The 27433-nt window shown below is 39.0% G+C and overlaps 2 protein-coding genes and 2 non-coding genes across 11 annotated transcripts; 3 read left to right on the forward strand and 1 right to left on the reverse strand.

Annotated features, from left to right (window-relative positions):
- The first annotated feature begins 2533 nt into the window (after positions 1 to 2533).
- Positions 2534 to 8919, forward strand: ncf1 (neutrophil cytosolic factor 1). Of its 6 annotated transcripts, none has more exons than XR_012590441.1 (12): positions 2534 to 2688; positions 2785 to 2865; positions 2972 to 3047; positions 4212 to 4377; positions 4476 to 4534; positions 4763 to 4885; positions 5943 to 6050; positions 6131 to 6248; positions 6898 to 7011; positions 7807 to 7970; positions 8089 to 8692; positions 8764 to 8919. XR_012590441.1 is itself a non-coding variant. In XM_074612014.1 (11 exons), the coding sequence occupies exons 1-11, from the start codon at positions 2617 to 2619 to the stop codon at positions 8268 to 8270; spliced, it is 1263 nt and encodes a 420-aa protein (XP_074468115.1). In that variant the 5' UTR covers positions 2534 to 2616; the 3' UTR covers positions 8271 to 8919. The 6 variants fall into 6 exon arrangements, 1 of the variants encoding a protein (XP_074468115.1); XR_012590442.1 differs by having other exon boundaries at positions 8089 to 8671; positions 8739 to 8919; XR_012590445.1 differs by having other exon boundaries at positions 8089 to 8663; positions 8739 to 8919.
- Positions 8920 to 10227: 1308 nt separating this feature from the next.
- Positions 10228 to 10299, reverse strand: trnaw-cca (transfer RNA tryptophan (anticodon CCA)). Its single transcript has one exon. It is a non-coding gene; the product is annotated as a tRNA-Trp (tRNA).
- A 405-nt stretch (positions 10300 to 10704) lies between these two features.
- trnae-cuc (transfer RNA glutamic acid (anticodon CUC)) lies at positions 10705 to 10776 on the forward strand. The gene has a single exon. It is a non-coding gene; the product is annotated as a tRNA-Glu (tRNA).
- A 3700-nt stretch (positions 10777 to 14476) lies between these two features.
- On the forward strand, positions 14477 to 27419 carry st6gal1 (ST6 beta-galactosamide alpha-2,6-sialyltranferase 1). 3 transcript variants are annotated; one of them, XM_074611094.1, is made up of 9 exons: positions 14477 to 14751; positions 16751 to 16843; positions 23975 to 24181; positions 24424 to 24792; positions 24917 to 25181; positions 25315 to 25412; positions 25721 to 25822; positions 26084 to 26258; positions 26404 to 27419. In XM_074611094.1, the coding sequence occupies exons 2-9, from the start codon at positions 16772 to 16774 to the stop codon at positions 26673 to 26675; spliced, it is 1560 nt and encodes a 519-aa protein (XP_074467195.1). In that variant the 5' UTR covers positions 14477 to 14751; positions 16751 to 16771; the 3' UTR covers positions 26676 to 27419. The 3 variants fall into 3 exon arrangements, with proteins under 3 accessions (XP_074467195.1, XP_074467194.1, XP_074467196.1); XM_074611093.1 differs by having other exon boundaries at positions 14478 to 14798; XM_074611095.1 differs by lacking the exons at positions 14477 to 14751; positions 16751 to 16843 and adding an exon at positions 22012 to 22140.
- The last annotated feature ends 14 nt before the right edge of the window (positions 27420 to 27433 follow it).

Raw genomic sequence — 27433 nt, forward strand, 5'->3', positions numbered from 1 at the left:
GTTTTCTTATTTTCACAAACACAACAATAAGAATAATAAAAAAAACAAAAAACAACAACAAACAAACAAACACTGGTACAGCTCAGATCAAAACATGTTTACAGGGGGTCATAGGAAGTAGTCCATAGTGCAGCGAAGTCACAGGATATACAGGAGTTCATGGTCAGGAGACTCCTTGTGAAATAACAGAAGAGAGATCAGGTCCAATATAATTCAGATAGGGCTGCCAAATATTGTAGAGCTGATCTACTTTGGCATGTAGAATAATTGTGAGATATTCCAAAGGGACCATCTCAAATATGACTTTACGCCAGCCTTGAACAGAAGCTTTCTTATCACTGTAGTAATATATTTTTTCTAGCCGCAAATGTAAGAATGTTATATCATGACTCCAAATATCAGAGTTGCACCTACAACTCTAAGGGGTTGTTAAAAGTTCTGGAAGCAAGACCTTGAGATAAGACTATTTGGTCATTTCTATGGGTCTGTTATTTTGGATAATTTCCTGGAAAAAAAGTAGGGCCTTGTCTTAATTAATCTATTGATAATCTAAGTCTATAAAATGTCAGAAAATAGTAGAAAATGTCCATCACAGTTTCCCAAAGTTGAAGGTGACATCTTCATGTTTAGTCTGACCAACAGTCCAAAACCCAAATACATTCAGTTTACAATGATATAAAACAGACAGGCAGTAAATATTCATGATTAAGAAGCTGTAACCAGGGACATTTTGGTATTTCTGCTTTAAAAACGTACTTAAAGGGGACATATCGTGCTCATTTTCAGGTTCATACTTGTATTTTGGGTTTCTACTAGAACATGTTTACATGCTTTAATGTTAAAAAAAAAACTTTATTTTCCTCGTACTGTCTGCTTGAATATACCTGTATTCACCCTCTGTCTGAAACGCTCCGTTTTAGTACATTGCAACGGAATTGCGTTGCTAGGCAACAGGTTGGGTACATGTTTACTTCCTGTCAGCTGATGTCATTCACATACATTGCAACCAGAAATAAACTGGGACACTTTGAGAATGTTTAAAACTGTGAAATGGTCTAAATATTGTAGATTTGTGACATCACAAATGGACAGAAATCCTGACGGCTTGTTTCAAAAGCTCAGTTTCTGAATACGGGCTTTGTGTATTTCTCTGTGGATTAAGAGTTTCGATACTTTCACAGTATTTATATAGCACTTAAACCTGCTTTATAATATAAAAGCCATGAAAATGTCACTTTTTACAATATGGGACCTTTAAACAATTATTAAAATAGTAATTTTTCTGTATTATTTTCGTTTGTTTTGTTGGTTGCGTTGGGTGTAAGTTGATTTCCACTCTGACTCTGGATGAAAACATTAAACACACACAAAGCAACAATTTGATTTGATCTCTTTGTGTATCAGCTATCAGATTATTTCTAAATCAACAGCAGCGGTGAACGTTTGAAATAGATAAGAAACCTTAATACAAACTAAAGTCTTTTTTTTCTCCTTGGAGGCCACAATGGAGGAAGTTAGTTCATGTGGGTTTGTTTGTGTTTTTTTTCCACACTGTTTTTGTTCCTCTTTGACGGTTTGCAAAACAAAGATTTGGAAATCACAAGTTTATCTGCAAGCCCACACCAGTGACACAAAGAGCGGTTGCTACAGACATAAAAGATCATTGTAATCAACACGGTGATTCCCCCTCTGGACTTTTGAGAAAATGCTCAACAGAGGGGAATTTGTATGTTACGTGTATGACTTCTTCAAATTGAACTGATTCTGAGGTCATGGGGCGGAGTGGCCATCGGGACTACTAGGAAGATTCCTAGTATAAAAAATACGGATATATATATATATAGGACTGAAGTATATATATAGGACTGAAGTGTAAATAAATATTTTGTTTTCAAAATCATCCAACCCTACTTGTAACAAACATTACAATTAACTTTCACGAACTGAAAATTTCATTTGTTACAAGTAAAAGTCCTGCATTCATAAATCTTACTTAAGTAAAAGTACAAAAGTATTATCACAAAATATACTTAAAGCACCAAAAGTAAAAGAACTCATCATGCAGAATAATATAAATGATATTCCTGGATTATAAATATTGATGCATTAATGTGTTCATCACTTAACGCAGCTGGTAAAGGTGGAGCTCATTTTAATGACTTTATATACAGCTGGGTAGTTTAATCTATAATAAAACATAATTTATTAGTCGATTTATATTTTGATATAATAATCTCAATCTGTAAAGTGACTGAAATTATCAAATAAAAGTAGTGAAGTAAAAACTACAATATTTCCCTCTGAGATGTAGAGGAGTAGAAGTAGGAAGTAGCAGAAAATTGAAATACTCAAGTAAATTACCTCACTTAAGTACAGTACTGTTATTATTATGAATTTAAATATTATTATTATCATTATTCCAACAGTAAACGAGTGAAAGCAAAAGTATCTCCCTGTTTCTTTATCACTGTGATGGAAGTTACATTCGCCGAATGTAAAGAGGAAGTGACATTTGTGGTGCGTTGATGATATAAATACACGCACACACATAGAGAGAGTATATAAGCCTGGTGTCTGTTGTCTGGTATCACAGTCGTCAGTCCGGTGTATCTCAGCATGGAGGAGACCTACGTCAGGCATGTGGAGCTGTTGGGCTTTGAAAAGCGTTCGTACCCGAGTCAGCACTTCGTAAGGCTTAAATCATTTACTCTGCAAATCCTCTTAAAAGCTACAAATGTAAGAGTCTACAAAATAACAGATGTTGTTGTGTTTAATTATGTGCAGGTTTACATGCTGATGGTGAAATGGAGCGACCTCTCCGAGAAGCTCATCTACAGGACGTATCCTGAGATGTACGTCTTCCACGTGAGTTCCTCCTGCACTACAAAATAAAAGCTCTGCCCTTTACAAAGTAAAAACCAAAATAAAATGCAGCTCTTGAATCAGAAATGTTTTCTGTTTATGGTCGCAGAAATCGCTGAAGGAGATGTTTCCCATCGAGGCGGGTCAAATAGAAAAGAAGGACAGAATCATCCCGTCATTACCAGGTAAAAAAATAATAATAATAATAATAATGTTCCCTATATTTAATGTTTGTATGTAAAAGAGTACAGATCTTTTTGGTTTTGTAGGATGTAATTCTGCTGCAGAGTGGAGAAGTAAAACTAAATGATAATATTAATTACACCTCTAATCACAAACTAACTATAAGTGTGAAGTACAAGAGGCATTTTAAAGATCTTTTTTAGTCGAAACCCCCTCTGCATGCTGTAATGTTCTTTCAGGAAGCACCTGTGGTGATTTAACACACCCACTTCTCTATTTCTATATTTGTTGGAGCAGCCGAGAAGAGATGCAACTAAAAGGCTGAAATTATTGATGTCAAAATTTGGGTGTTTTTGGCAGCTGTGAGCAGCGGTTAAAGCTGAATTTGCAACCACGCAGACTAAAAATGAAGAACAAGCAAACAGCTACTTGTGTTAGCCCTCCAAAGGAAATACGAAAATGCAAAAATAGAATGGGACAGAACAGAAATACTGATTATTCATCTATTCTTGTAAGTAATTCAGTAATTTTACTTCTCAGAACATGGGATTTGCTGGTCTACCACTGCCAGTTTGTTTGTGTGATTGAGTGACTTTTGTGTTATAGTTCGAATTTAGTCCTGTGATACCAGACACACAGACATGAGATTGACATCCATCTTCTCATCTTACTCTCATAATGAAAACGAATAAACACATTTCCGCACATTAGAAGAAGTGAAACTAGAAACTTGGAGCTATTTTGTGATATGTGCCCGTCAGAGGAGCTGCAGCTCGTTGCTTTCCCTTTTTTTAATGATGACAGTCAGGTGTCATAAAAGACACAGTGACAATGAGCACGTCTGTTTTGTCAGTTCCTGTTCAGTGTCACATACTCAAACTGCACTCATTGCCCTTGTGAAAGCTTGATTACAAAAGAAAAGCTTGTTGCAATGTAGAGGAAGAGAAGCAAAGACAGAACCTTGATACTGATGCAACAGCAGCCACAGGGCTGGAAATTCACACTTCTTGAAAGCGGCGGTAGAAAGTAACAAAGTACTTTTACTTTTAAAATGACTGTTTTTGTCAATGGAGTCAGGTGGCTTGGTTACAAACAAATAAAAGATATTAAACATATATTAAACAACATTATACCTGTGACTGATGTTCCTGTGTTTGTGTCCTCAGCGCCGCGGTGGCTGTACAGCGAGAAGTCACCAGAAACCAGGCAGACCACCTTGACGGAGTACTGCCACTCGCTCATCAACCTGCCGCCTCACATCTCCCGCAGCAAACACCTCTCCAGCTTCCTCAGGGTTCGACCCGAAGACGAGAACCCACCTGCCGCAAACCCGTCAGTATATCACACACACTTGGAAGATGTATCACTTCAAATTTAATAAGTCAAACAAACAGAAACTGACAAATGAAAAATTATCATTTCTTCTTCAGAATGAAAAGAAACGAGACGTTTGTGGTGTCCAGGGAGTTGGCCAGAGGCAACGTATCCGGTAAGAGTCTTTTTAAACCGCTTTACCAAATTCACTACATGCTTAAAGGTTTTCTGTTTGCCGCCGTCTTTGCCGAGGTCATTTAAAGATGATACACTTTTATACTTCAGCACTTCTTTAGTCTATTAAATCTACTGATTCTGAGTAAGTTTGAGTGTATTTCTGCAGCAAGCTGATAACTTCAGTTGTAACCTACTTGATTCAAGATAATTATGTTTTACCTCTCAGAGATTTCCAGCCCCATCATATTGGACACCTACAGCGTGATCGCAGACTTCACCAAGACGTCCAAACACGAGATCAATCTGCACGCCGGAGACCTGGTGGAAATTGTGGAGAAAAATCAGAACGGTGAGAAGAGTTAAACGCCGAAACGTCAACGTGATAACAACCTGATGCTCTGCAGCCAAACTTCACTCTACAAACAACACAGAACTTTATTTATATTTGTAGCCAAGATCCCGAAGTTTAAAAAGACACTTTGGACAGTTTGGAATGAGATGATTTTGAGATTAACACAAAATGCATTTATTATATTATAAACTGGGTTTTATTTTTGTCGGTTTAGTTAGTCGATTACAGCACAAAGATTTTAAAGGCCCTTAAAAAATATATATTTTTTTTTTTTACTCACGCAAGTTGGACCGTAGATATCATTTGTGTTTCTACACATACATTTATATGCAGAGTTTGGTCCGGTCTTTGTACAGATATGATGTACGATCGTCGCTCTGGGTGACCACAGACAGATACAATAATTTCTGATTGAACAACGCCAGGATGTCAGTGACGACAAGAGGACAGTCTCAACGCTGATAGGCTTTTGCAACACAACATCACGCAAATTTCTCTATTTGCCTCTTTGCATTGACTTTGCACGTAATCGCACTGCGCGAAAAATTCACTTCGCTCTTGGTGTGAACACAGCACTACTTGTCTGAAGTGGGCAGGACTGAGTGATAAACTCTTATAATATAAATTTACTAAATATGTTTTTTTGCTTCTGGAGTTTCACTTGGTTCGATGCTTATTTAATCATATTAATGTTATAGAAAAATACTTAATTTTAAGTATTCAGGGCCTTTAAACAAATCAACCCAGTTAACACTAAACCACTGATTTACTACCTTTTCTAAACATCTATTTAGATCGTCCAGTTTTACTTGAAAATCCTGGTTCGTTCTCAAAACTGTAAAGGCAACGCTGCAGTACAATGAGAGGTTTTCTTAAGGGACTCTGGTGCTTAGAAACACTACAGCTTTGTCCACAGGGGACCGCCAAAAACAACACAACATTAAAGGCGCTCATAGTAGTTTAAATATGAAAAATCTGGAAAGATATATGCAACATCCCTTTATCTTTAATAACTGAGGCCAGGTTTTGAGTTCATGCTGTTTGTTGTGTTCAGGTTGGTGGTTCTGCCAGTGTGAGTCTAAACGAGGCTGGATTCCTGCGTCCTACTTGGAGCCCCTGGATGGACCGGAGGAGGCCGAGGATGCTGACCCAGACTACGAAGGTAGTTGCTGTTTACATTGTTTTCTTAATTGAATAACACATTTTCAGTGTTTTTTAACAGTTGCTGTTGTGTTCCTGCAGGAGAGCTGCACATCACCATCACAGCCTACAAGGCGGAGCAGGAGGACGAGATGTCTCTGGAGGTCGGTGAAACCGTCGCCGTCATTCACAAGCTGCTGGACGGCTGGTGGGTCATCAGGTATGATCTACACAAACACACACAAGCACACACACACACAAACACACATTAAAGTGTCAATAACTGATATCTTTATAATAACAAGAAGCAACTTGATGTATGAGCAACTTATGATCCTTTCAGTTAACTATGTTTATTTAGGATTTTGTGCATTTGGATATCGGTTTATTATTATTATTATTATTAGTAGTAGTTGTAGTGGTAGTAGTAATAATATTAAATAATAAATAATATTAACAATAATACTATTATTATCATTTTTTTTATTTTTTTTTATTATCATTATTTTATATTTTCACTCTTTGTACTGCAACTGCAACACAACAATATCCCTCTGTGAAAAAAAATAATTTAAAGATTTTTGTGAATACAAAAAAAATGCCTTTGAATTTGAAAAGAAAATCATTTTGGCTGCCTGAATTGAACCGACACCTTCCTGTTAAACTAGTATGACATGGTTGGTACCGATGGATTAAATTACCTCAAAGGAGTCTGGTGGTTTTAAAGAGAGCATATAGATAACAGCTTCAGTTTCTCCAAACTCCATCTACTGTAGGTAATTCAATGACTATGAAGAAGTACTTCAAACAATCCCACTTTAAAACACCAAAACTATGCCTTTAATATCTTCTTAAACGTATCCTTACAGGAAAGGAGATGAGACCGGTCATTTCCCCTCCATGTACCTGCACAAGGCCGGCAAGAGAGAGCTATATGAAGCCGAGAGGACGAAGCTGCAGGGAAAGAAACCACCACCTCGCAGGTACGTCACCGGTTACACAGAACGATGGTAGAAAAACAGAAGATTCATGTATTTTTGTCACATAGAAGTTAAAAATAATAAATTACCCTTCATGTTCGTAAAACGAATCTGTGTTATAGATTACACATACGGAAATGTGTTTTGCGAGGTCACAGTGACCTTGACCAACAAAATAAGTGGATGTTTGTACTAGATGTAATGAAGATCCCTCCCGGCGTTCCTGAGATATCGCGTTCACGAGAATGGAACAGGATGTACGGATAACCCAAAAATAAAATGCCTCCAGCCACGACAAGGCGCCAAGGCGTAAAACACGCTCATGTTTCACAATTAGCACTTTAAAAATAACCAAAAGTGAAGAGATCGTACCAGTATAAAAGAATGCAGAGTATTTAATTTTATCACTCTTCCGCTGTAATGACTTGATACCACAGATGTTTGCACATAGTTCCTCTTTGCTGTTGTATTGAATCATTTCAGACAAAAGGGAAGTTCACTCTGTTGCACCAGTTTGTGATTTCATTCCTTGTTGCTACAGCCTGAGCGGAACTCTCTGAGACACACAATTAACCCATTTTTGTCTTTTTTAGTACAGAATATTTTAATCGATTGACACCCTAAAACATACACAAACTGACATAATCAGACATTTCTAACATCCTTCGTAAGATTCACTGTCAAAGTATGTTTTTTCATCTCACTGTTAATATTTTGAAACTGGGAAACACTATTGTGAGATCACCACCCACCGCCTCTACTTACCCACACATCTATGTGTCCATTTTTCCGTCTCAGGTCCACCATCCGAAATGCCAAGAGCATCCACAAAAAGGCTCGCCAGCAGCTCAGCCAGGACGCCTACCGCAGGAACAGCCGCCGGTACCTCCAGCAGAAAGGCGTTCCGCAAAAGAACTCCAAGAACCCTGCAAAGTCACCGCTGAGGGAGATGAAGAACCAGGGTAATGAAAACATGTTTCCAGAGCAGTTTAAACAACAAATACTTGCACTGTCTGGCACAACAATGTTCCCACAAAACCACTCTGAACACACCTAATAATGTTGTTTTATAACCAACAGACAACATTCCTGAGGTGTCCAGCTCCAGTTCGGAGAGCGAGTCGAAGAAGGAGGCTCCAATCATCCCCCCTCGGCCCAGTCCGGAGCTCATCCTGGAGCGCTGCAGCGACAACACCCGCAAGAAAGTCAGCATCCACGGATCACGCACCAATTCCAGCTCCAGCACCAGCTCCACGTCTTAGCACCGGGATTCACCGCACTGTATGTTGTAAAAGGCGCAACGAAATACTTGAAGAGCTTTTTTATTGTTTCTATTGTTTGAGTAAAGATTTTGGGAAAATAAGTTATGTTGCATTACATTACAATAAATTATATGTTGTTTGGGAAAATTGTGACTTTAAATAATAACTGATAACTTATTTTATATTTTTCTTATAGTCAAAAAATCCTTTGAAAAGACCAAAACCAATAATGTGTTAGTTTTTATCTCGTACATTTATTATTTTATTACCTCAGAGAATATTTAAGTTTTTTGCTCATAAATTTTTTTTTTTTTCTCGTACATTTCTACTTCATAATGTCAAAAAATATTTAAGTTTTTTTCTCATAAATTTATGAGGTTTTCTCATAAATATATTACTTTATAATATCAGAGAATATTAAAGTTTTTTTCTCATAAATTTGTGTTTTTTTTCTCCTACATTTATTACTTTATAATGTCAGAAAATATTCAAGTTTTATTCTCATAATTTGCTGAGTTTTTTTCATAAATATATTGCTTTATAATCTCAGAGAATATTAAAGTTCTTTTCTTATTAATTTGTAAGTTTTTTTCTTCATACATTTATTACTGTATAATGTCAGAAAATATTAAAGATTTGTTCTCATAAATTTGAGTTTCTTCTCGTAAATGTATTACTTTATTATCTCAGAAAATATTAAAGTTCTTTCTCATTCATTTCTACGTTTTGTTTAATGTACATTTATTACTTTATTTCCTCAGAGAAATTTCAAGTTTTTTTTCTCATTGTTACTCAAGTCAAATCTTGATAGGACTTTTAGTTGTAGAGTATTTCCAGTGTTGGAATAAAACCAAGCATATTTACTAATGTTATGTTAATGTATTAGTAATAATGTTGAGGTTTGGAGTGTTGGTTGGACATTTGTCACTATTTTCACAAACCAAACAATCAATCGATTAACGGAGAAAATAATCAGCAGATTAACCCATAATGAAAATACTGTAATCATTGACTAGTAGCTCAACAAACTACAACAGTAAAAATCCTGCTTTTACATTAATGCATGAGTAATAATGATAATAATTTAATGATAGAATATATAGGCATATATTTTACTGATTATTATTACATACTTTTACATAAGTGACATTTCAATGCAGGACTTTTACTTGTAACAGAGTATTTCACATTGTAACAGCACTTTTATCTAAGTTAAGTGTCTAAAATACAAATTAATAAGAGAAAGAAAAACTTTAATATTCTCTGAGATTATAAAGCAATATATTTACGAGAAAAAACTCACAAATTAATGAGAAAAAACATGAAGATAATAAAGTGATACATTTATGAGAAAACCTTGTAAATTTTAGGAAAAAAACTTATATAATAAATATAATACAATATATATATAATATAATAATAATAAAGCAAGATATTTATCAAAAAAACTCAGCAAATTATGAGAAAAAAACTTGAATATTTTCTGACATTATAAAGTAATAAATGTACGGAAAATAAAACACAAATTTATGAGAAAAAACTTCAATATTCTCTAAGATTATAAAGTTATACATTTATGAGAAAACCTCAGAAAATTATGAAAAAAAACTAGAATGTTTTCTGACATTATAAAGTAACAAATGTACGAGAAAAAAACACAAATTAATGAGAAAAGAACATGAATATTCTCTGAGATAATAAAGTGATACATTTATGAGAAAACCTCATAAATTTGAGAAAAAGACTTGAATATTTTCTGACATTATAAAGTAATACATGTACTTCCTCCACCACTGAGTATTTCTACACTGTGGTATTACCACTTTTAATGAGGTAAAAGATCTTCAACCATTGTATTTTAACATCAGTTAACGTGCTATTAAGGTTTTCTTGATATTAGCTGAATCCCAGTTGTATTAGTAACTCAAATAAACAAAAAAAAGGTGAAGAAAACATTTGACCCCGACGTGATTTGAACACGCAACCTTCTGATCTGGAGTCAGACGCGCTACCGTTGCGCCACGAGGTCCTGCATTACCACAGTAGAACTCTGGGTATATAAACACTGTCACATATAATGGCTGAATCAGACTGTTTTGGATATATTGTTACTAGATCTTCACGCTAAATCATTCAGCAGCAACCGCAACACAATACAAGGAGAGGCAAAACAACAGTGGCAGCTTGCTTGTAAAATAATCCCTGGCTAATGCTTGCATTGCTTAGCTAGTTTTAGCAAGCTAAAAAAAGAGAGTAGCAGTGTGGAAAAAATACCTGTAGCGTCTTAACTCTCCAGAACAAGGTGTTCACTGTGTTCAGTGGTAAAAGTTGACATGAAGTACTCGATTCTTTGAGAATAAACTCCTCATATATATCACAATAACTGGTATGATTTTAACTCTAAAAAGAATGATGATTACTTACATTGTATCCTTCCCTGGTGGTCTAGTGGTTAGGATTCGGCGCTCTCACCGCCGCGGCCCGGGTTCGATTCCCGGTCAGGGAACTACACTTTTGCGCGGATTACTTTGACAGTCATCACCTACCTAAATAAATATATAAATTATTTAAAATATTTATGTTCATAAAAAAAGACAAAATGAGAAATAAATGTGTAAAAATATAAGAAATACACAATTAAAGGGACTGTATTTAACTTCTTACACGTATAAATCATCGCAGTTCGGTGTCCCATGTGCGCTCGCGTGTGGCTACGCTGTTCAGACTCAGACTCAAACACAAACTACACGGAAGCACCAAAGTTCTGCTAGTTTTGAGCGATGCTCGTTCATGTCTATTTAGAGCGAGCAAAAGCGTGAGCAACATGACGCTGACTTCTGTTGACTTAACGGCCACAGGTGTCGCTGTTAACAAGCATTTCAGATTTTTTACAAACAGTCCCTTTAAATGCATAAATAAAATGAATGAATAAACATCCTAAGATTACTTTTACAGAAATACATTTTCCATCCATCCATCCATTTCCTTCCGCTTATCTGGCACTGGGTCGTGGGAGCAGCAGGCTTAGCAGGGCATTCCAGACGTCCCTCTTGACCAGCAACCTTTCCCAGCTCTTCCTGGGGGACCCCGAAGCGTTCCCAGGCCAGCCGAGAAATATATAATCTCTCAAGCGTGTTCTGGGTCTACCCCGGAGCCTCTTACCAGTTGGCCATGCCCGGAAAACCTCCAAAGGGAGGCGTCCAAGAGGCATCCTGATCAGGTGCCCGAATCACCTCAGCTGGCCCCTTTTGACGCGAAGGAGCAGCGGCTCTACTCCGAGTCCCTCCAGATGTCTGAGCTCCTCACCCTATCTCTAAGGGCTCAGGCCCAGCCACCCTATGAAGGCAACTTATTTCGGCCGCTTTTATCCGCGATCTCATTCTTTCGGTCACTACCCAACGCTCATGACCATAGGTGAGGGTTGGAATGTAGATGGACCGGTAAATCGATAGCTTTGCCCTCCGGCTCAGCTCCCTCTTCACCACAGTGGTCCGGTACAGCGCCTGCATAACTGCAGACGCCGCACTAAACCGCCTGTCCATCTCCCGCTCCATTTTACCCTCACTCGTGAACAAGACCCCAAGATACTTGAACTCCCTCGCTTGGGGCAGTAACTCACTCTCAAACGTTTTCCGGCAGATAACCATGGCCTCAGATTAGAGGTACTGGTGGCGATTAGTTGACAGCTCTGCTCCCCTCTTCACCCGCAGGTCCAAGACATACGGCTGCAGATCTGATGATACGACAACAAAGTCGATCATCGATCGTTGGCCTCGGGTGTTCTGGTACCAAGTACACTTATGAACCACCCTATGCTGGAACATGGTGTTTGTTATGGCCAATCCATGACTAGCACAGAACAACGCACCACTCGGGCTCAGATCAGGCAGGCCGTTCCTCCCAATCACCCCCATCCAGGTTTCCCCATCATTGCCCACGTGAGCGTTGAAGTCCCCCAGCAGAACTATGGAGTCCCCAGTTGGCGCCCTCTCCAGGACGCCAGCCAGAGCCTCCAGGAAGGTCGGGTACTCCGAGCAGCCTCTCGTTTTCTGGGGGAGAACTCCAACACAGTGGTGCTCAGCCGGGGGCTATGGTTCCGAAACCAGAGCTAGGTGAGGAGGTGAGCCCAACTATATCTAGTTGATACCGCTCCACCTCCCGCACCAGCTCCGGTTCTTTCCCCGCCAGAGAGGTGACGTGCCACGTACCAAGAGCCAGTCTGCGATGCTGGGGATCAGAACGCCTAGAACCCCGCCTTTGCCTGCCGCCCGGCTCACATTGCACCCGACCCCAATGCCTATCCCTGTGGCGGGTGGGCCTACAGGGTGGCGGCGGCGAGCTCCCCTCCCAGGTCTCGCTCCAGGAGCGGGCCCCGGTCTCCTTATTCCGGGCGAGGTTCCACTAGTCTTCTGTAGTACAAAAAAAAAAAAAATGTACGCAAGTACTTAATATTTACAGCTATTTGCACAATACACAAAGTATACGGCCGAAGTATTTTGATATATATAGCTTTTGAATTTCGTATTCTGTTGTATTTATTACTTTATATAGATCTTTATCTCAGTCCTGCATCTTTAACATTGTTTCTTGTACTGCTGTTACATGTACACTTGCCCTCTGGGGATCAATAAAGTCTTATCTTATATACTTTTATATACACTATATCATAGAACATAATACAAATGCAAGCACACCATTACATTATTGATGATAGTTGTGGTAATGGTGATTCAATCATCGATCATTAATAGAGGGCAGAGGACAGACTGGTGTGTTTAAGTAGACACTCTCTCTCAGGTTTCTGCTGTGTATCTTCATCTTCCCTCCTCTGCAGAGAGATTGCGTGTCTTGGCTGCTGCAGAGAAATCTGTCAAGTTCAACAGAGTTAAGCAAAACAGAACCGGATATCAGGTGATTATCTCATCCCTTCAAAATAAAATATATGTAGAAAGTAAGGCCCAATTCCAAAGTTCACTCACAGCTCAATGAAGCACCCTTCTTTAAGGTGGAGGGTATAAATACAGCGAACACTTTGGGACGAACTTCCCTCTCTCCTGCAAGGAAATAAATATCAGAATCAGAAATACTTTATTGATCCCCGGGGGAAATTGAGATTGCTCCCGTTATAGAATATAAATATAAATATAAAAAATAAAGAAATCTGTTGGTATTTTTTTTTTACGTAAGTAAAGAAGAAACCACTACAAAGCATCAACACTCCTTCCTGCTCCCTCCGATCCTCTGATGCCAACCTCCTGTCCACATCTCTCAGAACCAAGCACCGGACCTGGGGCGACAGAGCATTTGCCATAGCCACCCCCTCCCTCTGGAACTCACTCCCTAAACACATTCAAATCACAAATCAAAACTCACTTTTTTAGAACTGCTTTTAATGTGTGATTAATATTGTGTTTTATATTTTTTCATGATGTATTTTTTTTATGATCTTTTTATCTATGTAAAGTGTCTTTGAGTTTTTAGAAAAAAGCTATATAAATAAAATGTATTATTATTAATAATATTATAATTATTATTATTAGTTACACTGTAAAAAGTTTTTTTTTTAGTTTTTAGAAAAAAATAATATTTTTTTGTCTGTATTTCAAAATGACAGAATTTTTTTTTAAAAATTACATGTTTCATTTGTGATTTATATGTAAATGGTCTTAGATTTACAGTATTTTTTGTAGTCACAATCGTAATTATCTATATTTAATTTTTTCTTGATCATTTTTAAAGATAATTATTCAGTTTTTTAGAGGTTCATGACTATTTTAACAATTGATTTATGTTAGAAGAAAAGGATTTCATAGCATTCTAAAAATATTTCTTGTAAAAATACAGATTATTTTTGCAAAACTTCTGAGAGTTAATGTAAATTTGGGCTTTTGCAACGTAAAATTACATGTTTCATTTGTGATTTATATGTAAATAGTCTTAGATTTGCGGTGTATGACTATTCTAACAATAAATATATGTTAAAAGTAAAATATTTATTGTAAAATTACAGTAATAATGGCTAATTATATAAAGATAATTACTGTTTTTTTTACAGTTTATTTATGTTAATCAACATCTGACTATTCATATAATTTGTACTACTGTTGTTGTTGTTTTTTACATAAGTAAAGAAGAAACCACTATAAAGCATCAACCGACTCTTATTTTGAAAACCTCGCTGGAAACGCTCTCTTATTCATGTGTCAGCTTGCTCTCCGTGGTGCTGCAGCCTATGTGCGGTCACAGAGAGGAGAGAAGAGAGGAGAGGAGACTCGCAGCTCTCCGGTTATCGTACTTCTACTAGATGCTACCGGACACCCACGGAGGCCTCGGATCGACCGGACAGCACCGGGACTCACCGGGAACATGGCGGTGGAGACACCAGCAACCTGCTCGGTACCATAGCGAAGATAAATCAGAGGTACCATAGCGAAGACAAATCAGAGAGGAACGACCAGAGGAGGAGCATCACTTAACGCAGGTCAACGAATATCAGCCTCAGATAAAGATAAATACACAGAGATGAAGGTATAAATAACATTAATACATCCATCTATTTATCAATGAATCCATCAATCGATCCATCTCAAGTGTGTTGTTGTAATGATCCTGTGATGACTTGCATGGTCTCTGATGATGGCCTGCATTTAATATATACATCTTATTTGGCATTTATGCATGCATTAACTGCTGTGATTTAGTAGTTATTATCTGCACTGTGCAATGCAACTCTATATTATGGTATAAAATGTAGAATTAGTAAAAAACAAATATATTCTTATTTATTTTATATTTTTTATTTAATAATACACAACAAAACAATTAAATACATCAAAAGTGCTGATAGTATCCATTCAATGTCAAAGATTATTATTACTATTATAATTTTTAACTCTATGCTATCTTTTTTATCATTATTATTATTATCATTTCTTTTCTTAATTTTATTTCAATTTTGAATGTTGAAGTTGTTTTCTCTAGTGTACTTAATTAGTTTTGTCTATAAGCTTAACAACTTATAAAATATAGAATTAATAAAAAATAAATAAAAAAAATATTATTTAATTTCTATTTTTTATTTAATAAAAACACAGCAAAACAATTGAATACATCAAAAGTGCTGATAGTATCCATTCAATATCAAAGATTATTATTACTCTCTTATTTTTATATTATTATTGTTTGTTTTTTTACCTCTATGCTTTCTTTTTATCATTATTTGTTTTTTTTCTTAATTTTATTTCAATTTTGAATGTTGAAGTTGTTTTCTCTAGTGTACTTAGTGAGTTTTGTCTATAAGCTCAACAACATATAAAATATAGAATTAGTAAAAAAAAATGTTTTAATTTAATTTAAATTTCTTATTTAATAAAAACAAAACAATTGAATACATCAAAAGTGCTGATAGTATCCATTCAATATCAAAGTTTATTATTACTCTTATTTTTGTATTATTATTGTTGTTGTTTTTTAACTCTTTCTTTTTATAATTATTATTATTATTATTTCTTTTCTTAATTTTATTTCAATTTTGAATGTTGAAGTTGTTTTCTCTAGTGTACTTAATGAGTTTTGTCTATAAGCTCATCCACTTAAAAATTGGTTTATAAACTATTGTAATTACGAACTGTAAATTGCATATATGAAAAAAACCTCGAAAAAAGGGAAAAAATAAAGTATAAAAAAAAAAATCAATATCAAAGATTCATGTGATAAAAGAAAGAAAAAGGGAAAAAATAAGAGTCAATTAAGAGGCAGTTTATGGTGAATTACAGTTAAGATGCGTTTACTGCATGTAGGATAAATGAAAACGTAAACCAAGAAAAAAAAGGATTTGGTACGCGGACGATACAACTAGCATGTCTACAGAAAGCTATAGATCATATGTCTGATTTCTGAGTAATAGCTGAAGGTCAATAGTTATAAAACAAGTGTTACTGTTTTTGGTTAAAGAAAAAGTACTTGCCAAAGTATTATTTACTTTATTATTTTTATTATTGAATCTGAGCTAACCACTTAAATCACCAAAGTCACACAATAACACAAAAACTAGACCAGCAACTCCTGCGTTCTGCAAGGTAAAATTACTGTTTTTGTCAATGGAGTCTGGTGGCTTTGAAGAGAGCATAGATAACGGCTGTCTGACGGGAAGGTAAAGCGTTGAAAATATAAATATACTTAATTTTATTCAACCATTGGATGAATGCAAAAACATAAGAAAAAGAGGGTACCATCAATTGCAAATAATAATGATAACCTTTTTTTTTTTTAATTATACGTATTCATCATCATGACTAGTTGGTGTCTGCCGTCATCTCGGAGCTACTGTTTCAAATTTAAGAGCATTTTTAAGTCTTAAGAGATGTGAAAAGTAGCTTTTATTTTGAAGTTTAAGAGAAGAAGTGAAAGATCTTAAGTCTCATGCAGAAACCGGACTACGTATATATATAAATGTATATACATATTGTCTCCATCCACAGAGGCGATGAAGGGAAACCTGAATGCAGCAGTCCGTTTCTAAGCAACAACAGCAACACTGCGTGCGGCGCCGCACACACACCATGGGCTACAAGGTAACATCATTGTTCACCACACTGAACACCAAGTATTCAGATGCTTTACTGCAGTAAAAGTACTAATACCACACTATGAAAATACTCCACTACAAGTAAAAGTCCTGCATTCAAAACCTTACTGTAAGTATGTAAGTATTATCAGCTAAATGTTGTTAAAGCACTTAAAGATTAATATTACTGCTGCATTAATGTGTGTGTTACATTTCAACTCCTTCATATCCTGCTGGCTGGTTTAATCTACAGCAATGCATCATGGTCTATAAGATCATCATATGTTTGTAGCGTCCTGGCTGTCCTGTGAGAACCACATATTTAAGCCGGGTTTCCACAAAAACTTTTAGTCCCTGGAACTACTTTTCAAGGAAGTAAAAAGCAAACTTCACCCCAAAAGTACTACCCCACAGCCAGGGCCTTTTTGAGGGCAAAATGCCCCCAGAACTTAATTTAGACCCTGGTCCGAAACACAATGAGTTCCTCAAAAGGTTCTTAGTTCCATGGGAAAGTTCCTGCGGTGGAAACGGGGCTTCATCTTAAGAAGGAGGATTTTCTCAACACAAAGGAACACTTCATTCTTCAGTTAATCACAAACATTCAACATCAACACATCTGGAGATGTTTCACTGGACACGAGGGGGATGAAAAATCTGAAAAAGTACCTAAAGCTGTCAGATAAATATAGTGGAGTAAATAAAACAATATTACCTCTGAGACGTAGTGGAGTAGAAGAAGAAGAAAGCAGCAGAAAATAGTATACTCAAGTTAAATACACACTGAACACCAGCAAACATCTGTCCAGTCTGGTGTCAGTATTTGAAAACTCAGTACACATCCCAGAAATGTGTGTTTTGAGAGTGAAGATCTGCAGATGACTCACAGCTTCAACAGTAGTAACAGTTACTGTACGTGTCATGATTCATTCACTGCACCGCTACACCTACAGCCGCATGGATTATGCAGATGTAACGGCGCTGACATCTGCCGAAAGAAAAGCTTCAAAACACAGTCAGCTGGGAGGACATTTAGGGGTTAAATACAAAACAGGCAGAGGCGGGGAGATTGACCAATATCTCGGACTCAAAGCCAGGATATCTTGGCAGCTCTTGTTAGTAGTGCGTGTGGCGAGGCTCCAGGGATGGAAATGGCGGTCAGTCCACCACTTTGGTCCACAACTATTGGACAGATTGCCATGAAATCTGCTACAGGTATTCATGGTTCCCAGAGGATGAATCTTAAAGCTGGAGTGTAACATATAAATTAACGTCATTATTATATTCAAGCCAGTGGGCAACTCCACGGTCTGAGAAGTGAAGCCAATGCTGAAGTGCCATAAACTTGCATTCTTTCTAACAGCCAGCAGGGGGCGACTCCTCTGGTTGCAGAAAGAAGTCTGATTGTATAGAAGTCTATGAGAAAATGAGCCTACTTCTCACTTGATTTATTACCTCAGTAAACATTGTAAACATGAGTTTATGGTCTCAATCTCTAGTTTCAAGTCTTCTTCAATACAGCATGATGTTCATTTAGTAAATTATGGTCCCATTTAGAGTCAAATAGACCATAAAGCAGTCGATGCTTTAGGGCGTGACTACCTTGTGATTGACAAGTCGCTACCACGGCGTTGTCCGGTCTGGGAGTTTTGCGTGTTTTCGTCTTACAGCTTTAACCCTTTCACAGTGTGGTTTCAGTTTATCAAAGTTAATTAATTAAAGTTAACTAAAACATTTTGGTCACCTAAAAATGTCTAATTAAGCGTTCGGTTGTACTTAGCTCCACCCTCTGATGTCACTTCTGGTAGCAAAAAAACATGATGGCGACGGTCAAAAAGGAAAGATGGCAACCTAATATTTACATTATCTTTGACCTGTAACGCACATTTTAATAGTTGTTCATTGGTGTCTGTTTTAAAAATCACAGAATTACTTCATCATCTAAATGTTTGATCTTGGTCGGGACATGTTTGATCAGACTGAATTGATTTTTTCTGTTATAATTTATGATTCTCTGCCACGAACGTGGGAACAAGGTATTCAGCTGTGCAGCTGGTTCTCTGATTGGCCGATGCATAAATGTCACGCTGCAGCCGACACCAACCAACCAACCAATCAACCTCTCCGTGGTTTGATTCAGGGCTTTGCTGCAGCTGACACATACATAACCATCTAACTCCCTCTCACTCCGCCAGATTAAAACACACACACACACACACGCACATGCACACACTCCTACCTTTTAATCTTGAGTAGTTTATGGCTCCATAAATCCATGCATAGTACACACACATACACACACCTCTGGCTGCCTGTGTGTGTGTGTGTTTGTGTGTGTGAAGCAGGGATTTAGGATGACATCTTTAAACAGATATCTGGTGACAACACCATCTGTCTGAGGCTGTGAAGCTCTGCAGCGCTGCAGTGATGCAGCCGTTATATTCAGTCATTCATTCATTCATTTATTCATTCAGGCGTCACATCCTCCCACAGCCATGTCGGAGGTCCACAGCTGTGTGAGCCACATTTTGCACAATAATAACACAAACAAACTAACCGATCAATGCAGCGGTAGTCCAGCAACTCCCGTGTTCAGAGAGGTGAAATGACTGTTTTTATGAATGGGGACTGGGGGCTTTGAAGACAGCGATATAACGGCTTTAGTTCCCCGTCAGAAAGGTGACACAAACGCAGACACCTAATGAATAATCATATTGATCTGTAACTGCTGGACGTGGAAATAAGCATCTGTTTGGTAAATTCAACTTGTTAGAAACCAAAATATAAGTTATTTAGCCAAGAGGACACCAACATGTCTAGAAACAGGTGACAGATATTCATCATATTGATAAAACTGTGTTCACTATAGAGAAGTAAGAGGATGCAGACATCCATCCATCCATCCATCTTCAACCGCTTATCCGGGGTCGGGTCGCGGGGGCAACAGCTCCAGCAGGGGACCCCAAACTTCCCTTTCCCGGGCCACATTAACCAGCTCTGACTGGGGGATCCCGAGGCGTTCCCAGGCCAGTGTGGAGATATAATCTCTCCAACTAGTCCTAGGTCTTCCCCGTGGCCTCCTCCCAGCTGGTCGTGCCTGGAACACCTCCCTATGGGGGCGTCCAGGGGGCATCCTTACTAGATGCCCGAACCACCTCAGCTGGCTCCTCTCAACGCAAAGGAGTAGCTGTCTACTCCGAGTCCCTCACGGAATGACTGAGCTTCTCACCCTATCTCTAAGGGAGACGCCAGCCACCCTCATGAGAAAACCCATTTCGGCCACTTGTACCCGCGATCTAGTCCTTTCGGTCATCACCCAGCCCTCATGACAATAGGTGAGAGTAGGAACGAAGATTGACCGGTAGATTGAGAGCTTTGCCTTCCGGCTCAGCTCTATTTTCGTCACAATGGTGCGGTAAAGCGAAAGCAATATCGCCCCCCGCTGCTCTGATTTTCCGGCCAATCTCACGTTCCTTTGTCCCCTCACTCGCGAACAAGACCCCGAGGTACTTGAACTCTTTCACTTTGGGTAAGGACTCATTCTCTACCCGGAGTAGGCAATCCATCGGTTTCATGCTGAGGATGAGGATGAGGATGCAGACAGCTTCTTACTTAAATTGAAGCCAAGTGGAAACAGATGTTTCCCCCAAAAGCCTCTTTATTTTCTCCCTGAGGTCAATCACTGAAATCTTTTCCGTCTTCCCGTCACTGTGTTTTATCTCAGCTGGAAGTGCAGATGGTTCATTCACAGACTGAACTGGACTTCAGGGGGTTTCATTTCAATTACCTCAGCAATATTCCTAATTCCTAAAAAGTTTCCTGCGACACAAACGTTTGGTTTCAGCCTCATACATATGAAGCTTTGGAGCTTTATCAGTTGGAGCTCTTGAGTTTTTATTTAAAGATGTTAATTTGGTATGTTATTACTATTTTTGCTGCTTTGTACACGTTGGTGAAGTCCCAGATATGTCAGAAAACCAAACGCCGTCGTGTCTGGTTTCATAACGTCACCCGGCGGCGAGTTCTATTCACATACATTGCTATAGCACTGACTGTATCTAGCAAGCCACACGTCGCTACTGCGGTATGCACCCAAAATAAACAGATTGTGCTGTGATTTAATCACAATAAACCGATCAAGAGGACGCCAAAATAACTACATAATGATGACGATTTTTAAAAAGTCTTAATTCATGTTTTGTCAGGTCTGTCCGCAAGACGACAAGCAAACGACTTTTAAAATGCTTGTTTTCTGAATGGAGTTTGGATCGATCAATGCCAGGCTATGCATCTGCTCCATCAACACTCAACATTAAGTTGATTATTCAGCTGTAAATAGGGATCAGTATCAAGATTGTTTATTTATATTAAGTGTTTATGTTAAAATAAAATGACTCTTGATAGAAAAACAAGTTATTCAGATCAAACTGCTGTTGTGGTGTCCTTCATGTGGCAGCAGTGTGGCAGACAACACAGAGTGGAGCTCATTGAGCCTCTGGCCGTGCTGGATGTATAGAAATAACACAGCAGGAACATATTGATCGTATAAGTTCTCTGCTCTCGTGTGCAGCCAAATAGGCAGTCGTCGTGTGTGCATTTGTGTTCCATGGGGTCTGATGTACGCGATAGATTCAATCGATTACGGTCATTCGGTCCACTTGGCCGTGGTATATACATGACTGGATCCAGGGTCGGGGCATTGTTTAGATTTAATCAAATCCTGGTTAAGATTCATCCATTTTTTTATGCTTATCTGGGTCATGGCGAAGCAAAGTAGCTCCTCCTCCACAGCTGCATCCTCCATGGTTTTATTATTACATACACATATATATATCTATACATACTGTATATATACAAATTAAAACATGAAGCATACGATTAGTGATTTGGAGGTTGAATACCATGGCAATGGTCGAAGCTTTTAAGCATTCGGGTCAGCCATAGTAAAGGCGTTAACACCTAAGAAAAAGTATGAAAAACAAACAGATTTTAAGCAGATTTAGGATTCCATAAACAGTCATTTTCCATAAATAACAACATACTTTATAATTACTTTGTGTAAAATGATAAAATAAAGAAAAATAAACAGCGCATCGAGGCAGCATTCCTCTACCTGCTGCAGTAAACGCTGAGTCATGTCAGTCCACCTTCCTCCCTGCAGGGACTTATCTTGGCTCAGTCATTACATTTCAGTGTAACACTACTGGTTTTAGTTAGACAGAGCTTCACTCTTGAACACTAGCTCAGCTACAGGGCTAAACAAAAAATCCTTGGACTGTTGGCGAGGCCTAAAGATAACGGTTGTTGGTAAGCCAGTTTTTTTCTGGATTTTGTCACTCCTATTATTAATCTTTGTCTTACTTTAACTTTAGGAATAATCATGCTCTAAGTTTCTGAACTATAGTTACTACAATGTTGTCAGTGAGTTCCGCTGTGTGCACATGTTTTTAAGCTATATATTTGTTTACATTTTGGCAAATGGTCTCCATTAGAACTATGCAGAATTAGCTGTTAGCAGCTCCTGTTTGTAGTGTGCTCATAGATGTACAGACAACTATCACTGGATTACTCTGATACTGGAGAAAACCTAAAAACGTGACTATTCTCAGGCAAGTTCTGCGTCATAAGGAGCGTCTTTAAGCAGATTTAAGGACGTTAATTCACGATAGATACCCGAGATAATTATATTATCTGGAAGTGTAAGTCACAGTGAATCAATGAGTTACGACTCCAAGAAGGAGTACGATGTTTGAAGCAAATTGCGGCAAACTACAATAACTAACTTCCTTCCACACAGTATTTTTACCTCACGTCTCCACATGTACCTAAGGAATATAAAAATCTAATGAACACATAGGCATGATTTCATTATTTGGGAGACAGATAAGCCTTTACCTTGACTTAAGAGTTAAGAGTCTTAACTGGAAAAAGCGTTTTGTTTTTACAGTTGAACTAATTTGTTTCTCAAATTTGAAGGAGCTGTCAAATTACACCAAGATTTTTAACAAAAGATACATTTTGAAAAGCCAAAGTGCCAAGAATACCAACAGAGTCATCCAATAGTTCAGGTCGTCCAAACACAATGATCTCAGTCTTATTTTCCTTTAACATTGAGGACGTTTAGATCCATCCGAGTTCTGATGTCATTTAAAAAATTCAACAAATGAATTCTAGTATTTGGATTCAGCGCCTCATCACGCTGCTGGCGTCTGTAACATGCTGTAAACACGCATCGCTCCCATTGCAAAGAACTTCAAAATGTAAAATGTGAACATAGCGGTTGTGGCGGTTGCTAGCCGTCCGCTGTGGTTGGCTCATCAGTAGCGCGGTATTGCAATTATTGCGACAGCTCTAACCAGATGTGCTAAAGCCACACTGTTCTGCATCCTCATTTACTTCCATTAAATGTGACTGATGGTCGCGTCTGGGCTGTAAAAGCATTGTGGGATAAAAGGGCAACCACTGACTCCTGTAATGGACTTCCCCCATTTCCCTCTCTCTTTTTTCTCATTCTCTTCAGGCCTCTCTCGTCCCGCCTTCCCTCCTCATTTTCCCTCCTCTGATGAATTAAGCCATCTTCTTCCTCCTCCTCCTCCTCCTCCTCTTCTTTCCCCCTGATTTCACCCATCACCCGCGGCAGTGCTGGCATGCTCCCATGTCCTGATTCTCCTTTGTTGTTTCACTCACTCACTTTCCGTATTAGAAGCAAAGATTCAGTTAGAAAAACAGATTTTTTTTGTGGTTTGTTTCATCTTGTGTTTGAATGAAGTAGCTCATATTTAAAGGGTTCTTACTAGGGCTGTCAATCCATTCAAATATTTAATCACGATTAACAGCAAATTAATCGCACATGTTCTCATTTCTCACATTTTGGATTTGTAGATTAAAAGAAACACATATAAACTGCCTTCCAGTGACATTTGAATTAATTAAAACAAATGACATGTTAGTTCTCATTTGTTCAAACTTGATTTTTTTTTTTTTTTTTTTAAATCTGACAGCTTTTATTACTGAACAACTTAAATCAATTGAAACATAAGTTTTCCGTTGGAAACTGTTGCCGTGGTGATTTAATTTATGGTGATTTCATAAGATGTTTAATAAACTTACTTGACGGTAAACTGTGGATGTCCCCGTGCAGATCCCCGGGGCGGCGATGGACAGAGTCAGCCTGCTGTGGCGCCTGAGGCGTCGGGCTCGCCGTGGAGTTCTCTGCATGGCCTTCTTCTGCATCTCCATGGCTCTGCTCTACGCCATCTGTGCTGAAAACAGCGTGCCCGTCACCGACGCCATCTTCGGGGTGCGGGCGCGAACCCGGGCTCAGCCTCGTGCACACTCTGTCATCAAGGTCTGTCGCCGTGTTTTTCACCGTCATGCTGATTTTGAAACTAGACGTGATATGAAACGTTCATGTTAAAAACGATTCATGATATTATCACAATAATCAACCTAATCTGCTTAAAGCTCTTCCTCAGAAGGATGTTGGGAAAGTTCATAAAATGATTTTACTTTTAGTCTTAAAAGTCAAAACAGAAATGTGTCACTGAGAATTGTTGACCTACAGGACATGACATCGTCTGACTCCCACAGGTGCTGCGAGGCGGAGCCAAGCCCATGTACATCGACCCCCAGAAGCTCCCAGGTGTCGTCCCAGGTGACCCTCACCGTCCAATCCCTGTCCTCTCTTCTCCAAACCACACCCACGAAACCAAGGACTCAACGGCAAAGCGGAAGCCCAGAGAGCGGGAACCCTCCGGGTTTTTTGCTCGGCTGCTGCCGCGCCCCTTCACGCGTGCGCTGGAGACCCTGTTCGGAGGCCGGCGGAGGGGGGAGCTGAGTGGCAGAGTGGGGGACGCGGAGTTCTTCGGGCCTCAAGGGCTTTTGGGAGAGGTGTGGGATGACGAGATGTCTAGTAGCATGCTGGGAAGCAGACTGAGGAAGGTGGTGCAGAATTATCAGGTGAGATTTTGTTATTCAGTGGAGATAGAAGTCTGAATTCTGAGAATAAACTTTTGATTTTAATCACATAATTACTGTAAATATTATTACTTTATGGTCTTCGGCGTGTCTGTTTTTCTGTCAGGCGATGAATAAGTACGGAGTGGAGTTCTCCGGTCCTGGCGGTGTGTCCAACAGGCCCAAGCTGAGTGGTCCCAAGCTCCTCTGCCAGATGAAGGACAAGGTAGAGGTCACCACTTTGACCCCTGACCTCCAGCCCTTCTCGTCGCTGCCCTGGGCCACCCAGCTGCCGCTGAAGCCGCTGACCTCTGACCTCGGGCCGTACAGGAGCTGCGCTGTGGTGTCGTCGGCAGGGTCTTTACGCTACTCTGGACTTGGCAAAGAGATAGGTGAGATATTTTTACACGGATGTTTAAATAATAAGAAAATAATGAACGAGTTTGAACAACTAATTGGTTTCCTTTTTAGAAAAATAAACATTCTTATTGCTTCATTTTTTTTATTACTATTATTAAATTACAGACTCTCATGACGCAGTGCTGCGCTTCAACGCCGCGCCGACCACCGGCTACGAGAAGGATGTTGGTTCTAAAACCACGATCCGCCTCATCAACTCGCAGGTAAAACACACCGACCAGCTGTGAGGGTTTCTGGACAATATTTGTCATTGTTTTGTGTTGTTAATTGATTTAGAATTATAAATATATACATACATTTGTGTAAAACAAGTATATTACTCACTCCAATGTTGATAAGACTATTAAATACCTGACAAATCTCCCTTTAAGGTACATTTTGAACAGATAAAAAATTTGATTAATCGTCATCAACTATGGACAATCATGCGATTATTCCCGATTAAATATTTCAATCAATTGACAGCCCTAATATGGATATGTTTTTAAATTAATGTTTACTCGTCTTGCAGGTGATGGCGTCTGATGACCATCGCTTCCTGTCCAGCTCTCTATACAGCTCAGGTGCTCTGGTGGCCTGGGACCCCGCCCCCTTCTCTGCTGACCTCACTCAGGTGACGTTTACATACAAGCTCGAGGGTCGTACCTTTTATCGCCATTACTGAACGTCGTTGTCCATTTTTTTCCTCGTCTATTGGAATTTTAATTCCCCTAACTCTGAGAAGGAGTCAGATTTTTGACTCAAATTGCTTAATTCACCTCATGCAGTATCTTTGCCTCACGTCAACTCTCTCAAGTCCCCTTCAGGAAGTGCCTCACAGTCTGATAATGTTTTTAACAGAAGCCCTAATAGCACTATGTGTCCCCCTCTACAGTGGTACAACAAGACAGACTACCCCATCTTCACCCAGTACCAGAGATACAGGAGGCTTCATCCTATGCAGCCCTTCTACATCCTGCATCCTCGCTTTGAGTGGCAGGTGTGGCAACGAATACAGGACAACATGGCTGAGCCCATCCAGAAGAACCCGCCCTCCTCTGGCCTGCTCGGTATGTGAAACGTCGACGCTGTCATTAAAACGTTTGTTTTAACTGGTGAGAGTGAAAGATACGAAGGACAGGACGATAAAACAAACGCAGCAGACAGTAAAGAATACCAATTATTACATGTTCTCCTCTCTCCTTTCCCGCCCAGGAACCGTCCTGATGATGTCACTGTGCGAGGTGGTGCACGTTTACGAGTTCCTGCCGTCCCGCAGGAAGACGGAGCTCTGCCATTACTACCAGCGTTTCTACGACGCCGCCTGCACGCTCGGCGCCTACCACCCTCTGCTGTACGAGAAGAACCTGGTCAAACGGATGAACCAGGGGGCCGACCGCGACATCTACACCCACGGACGCGTCACGCTGCCTGGGTTCAGTAAGCTGAACTGCACCCTGGGTGATGCAGGTGTTCCCAACCAGTGACTGGGAAATACCGAGGCAGTGCAGCGCATAAACACACACACACACATATATATATGATGTGAAGCAGAGCCCTGCATGAAGACACGTAAACATGAGGACAGACGCATGAACACTACATTCTCACTGCCGAAACAAAAGGAACGCTGTGCCACTCACTATAAATATTACATGCTGTTACTATAGGCTGTAAACACACACACACACACACACTGGAGTCCAATCAACTGATAGACGTGCCTGCTGTTCACAAATACATATCCTTATGAGGACGTTCCACTGATAATCCCTTTTTAGGACCATACCGTTAAAGTTTTTAACCAGTTATCTAAAAATAATTATGTACTATTAAGAAAAAAAATACATTAGACAAGTATTTTCCAAAGCGTACGATCATGTTTTAGACGAAAATCTGCTCCTGCACGCTGTCGACACAAATGACAAGAAGCCTGCGTATATACTGTAGGTTTGCTGCTGTAGTCGATGTTACACGGTGATATGACGTTTATACAATTTGTGGTTTATTGGACTGAAACGTGTTAAAATCAGTGGTATGGTCCTTTAACTTAATTCTAATCTTAATCATTAAGCAAACCAAAGTCTTAAACTGACCTGCTGCACATGTGAGAACCGGCCAAATGGATCTCATTAATTAAAAAACAAATCACGAAACAACACCACACAGACCTGTACAGAGAGGGCCTTTATCTATTGTGTATATACTGTAACATATTCATCTCACTATTTCACTTCCATCTTTG

Source organism: Sebastes fasciatus, chromosome 16, assembly GCF_043250625.1.
Source record: "Sebastes fasciatus isolate fSebFas1 chromosome 16, fSebFas1.pri, whole genome shotgun sequence".
Lineage (NCBI taxonomy): Eukaryota > Metazoa > Chordata > Actinopteri > Perciformes > Sebastidae > Sebastes > Sebastes fasciatus.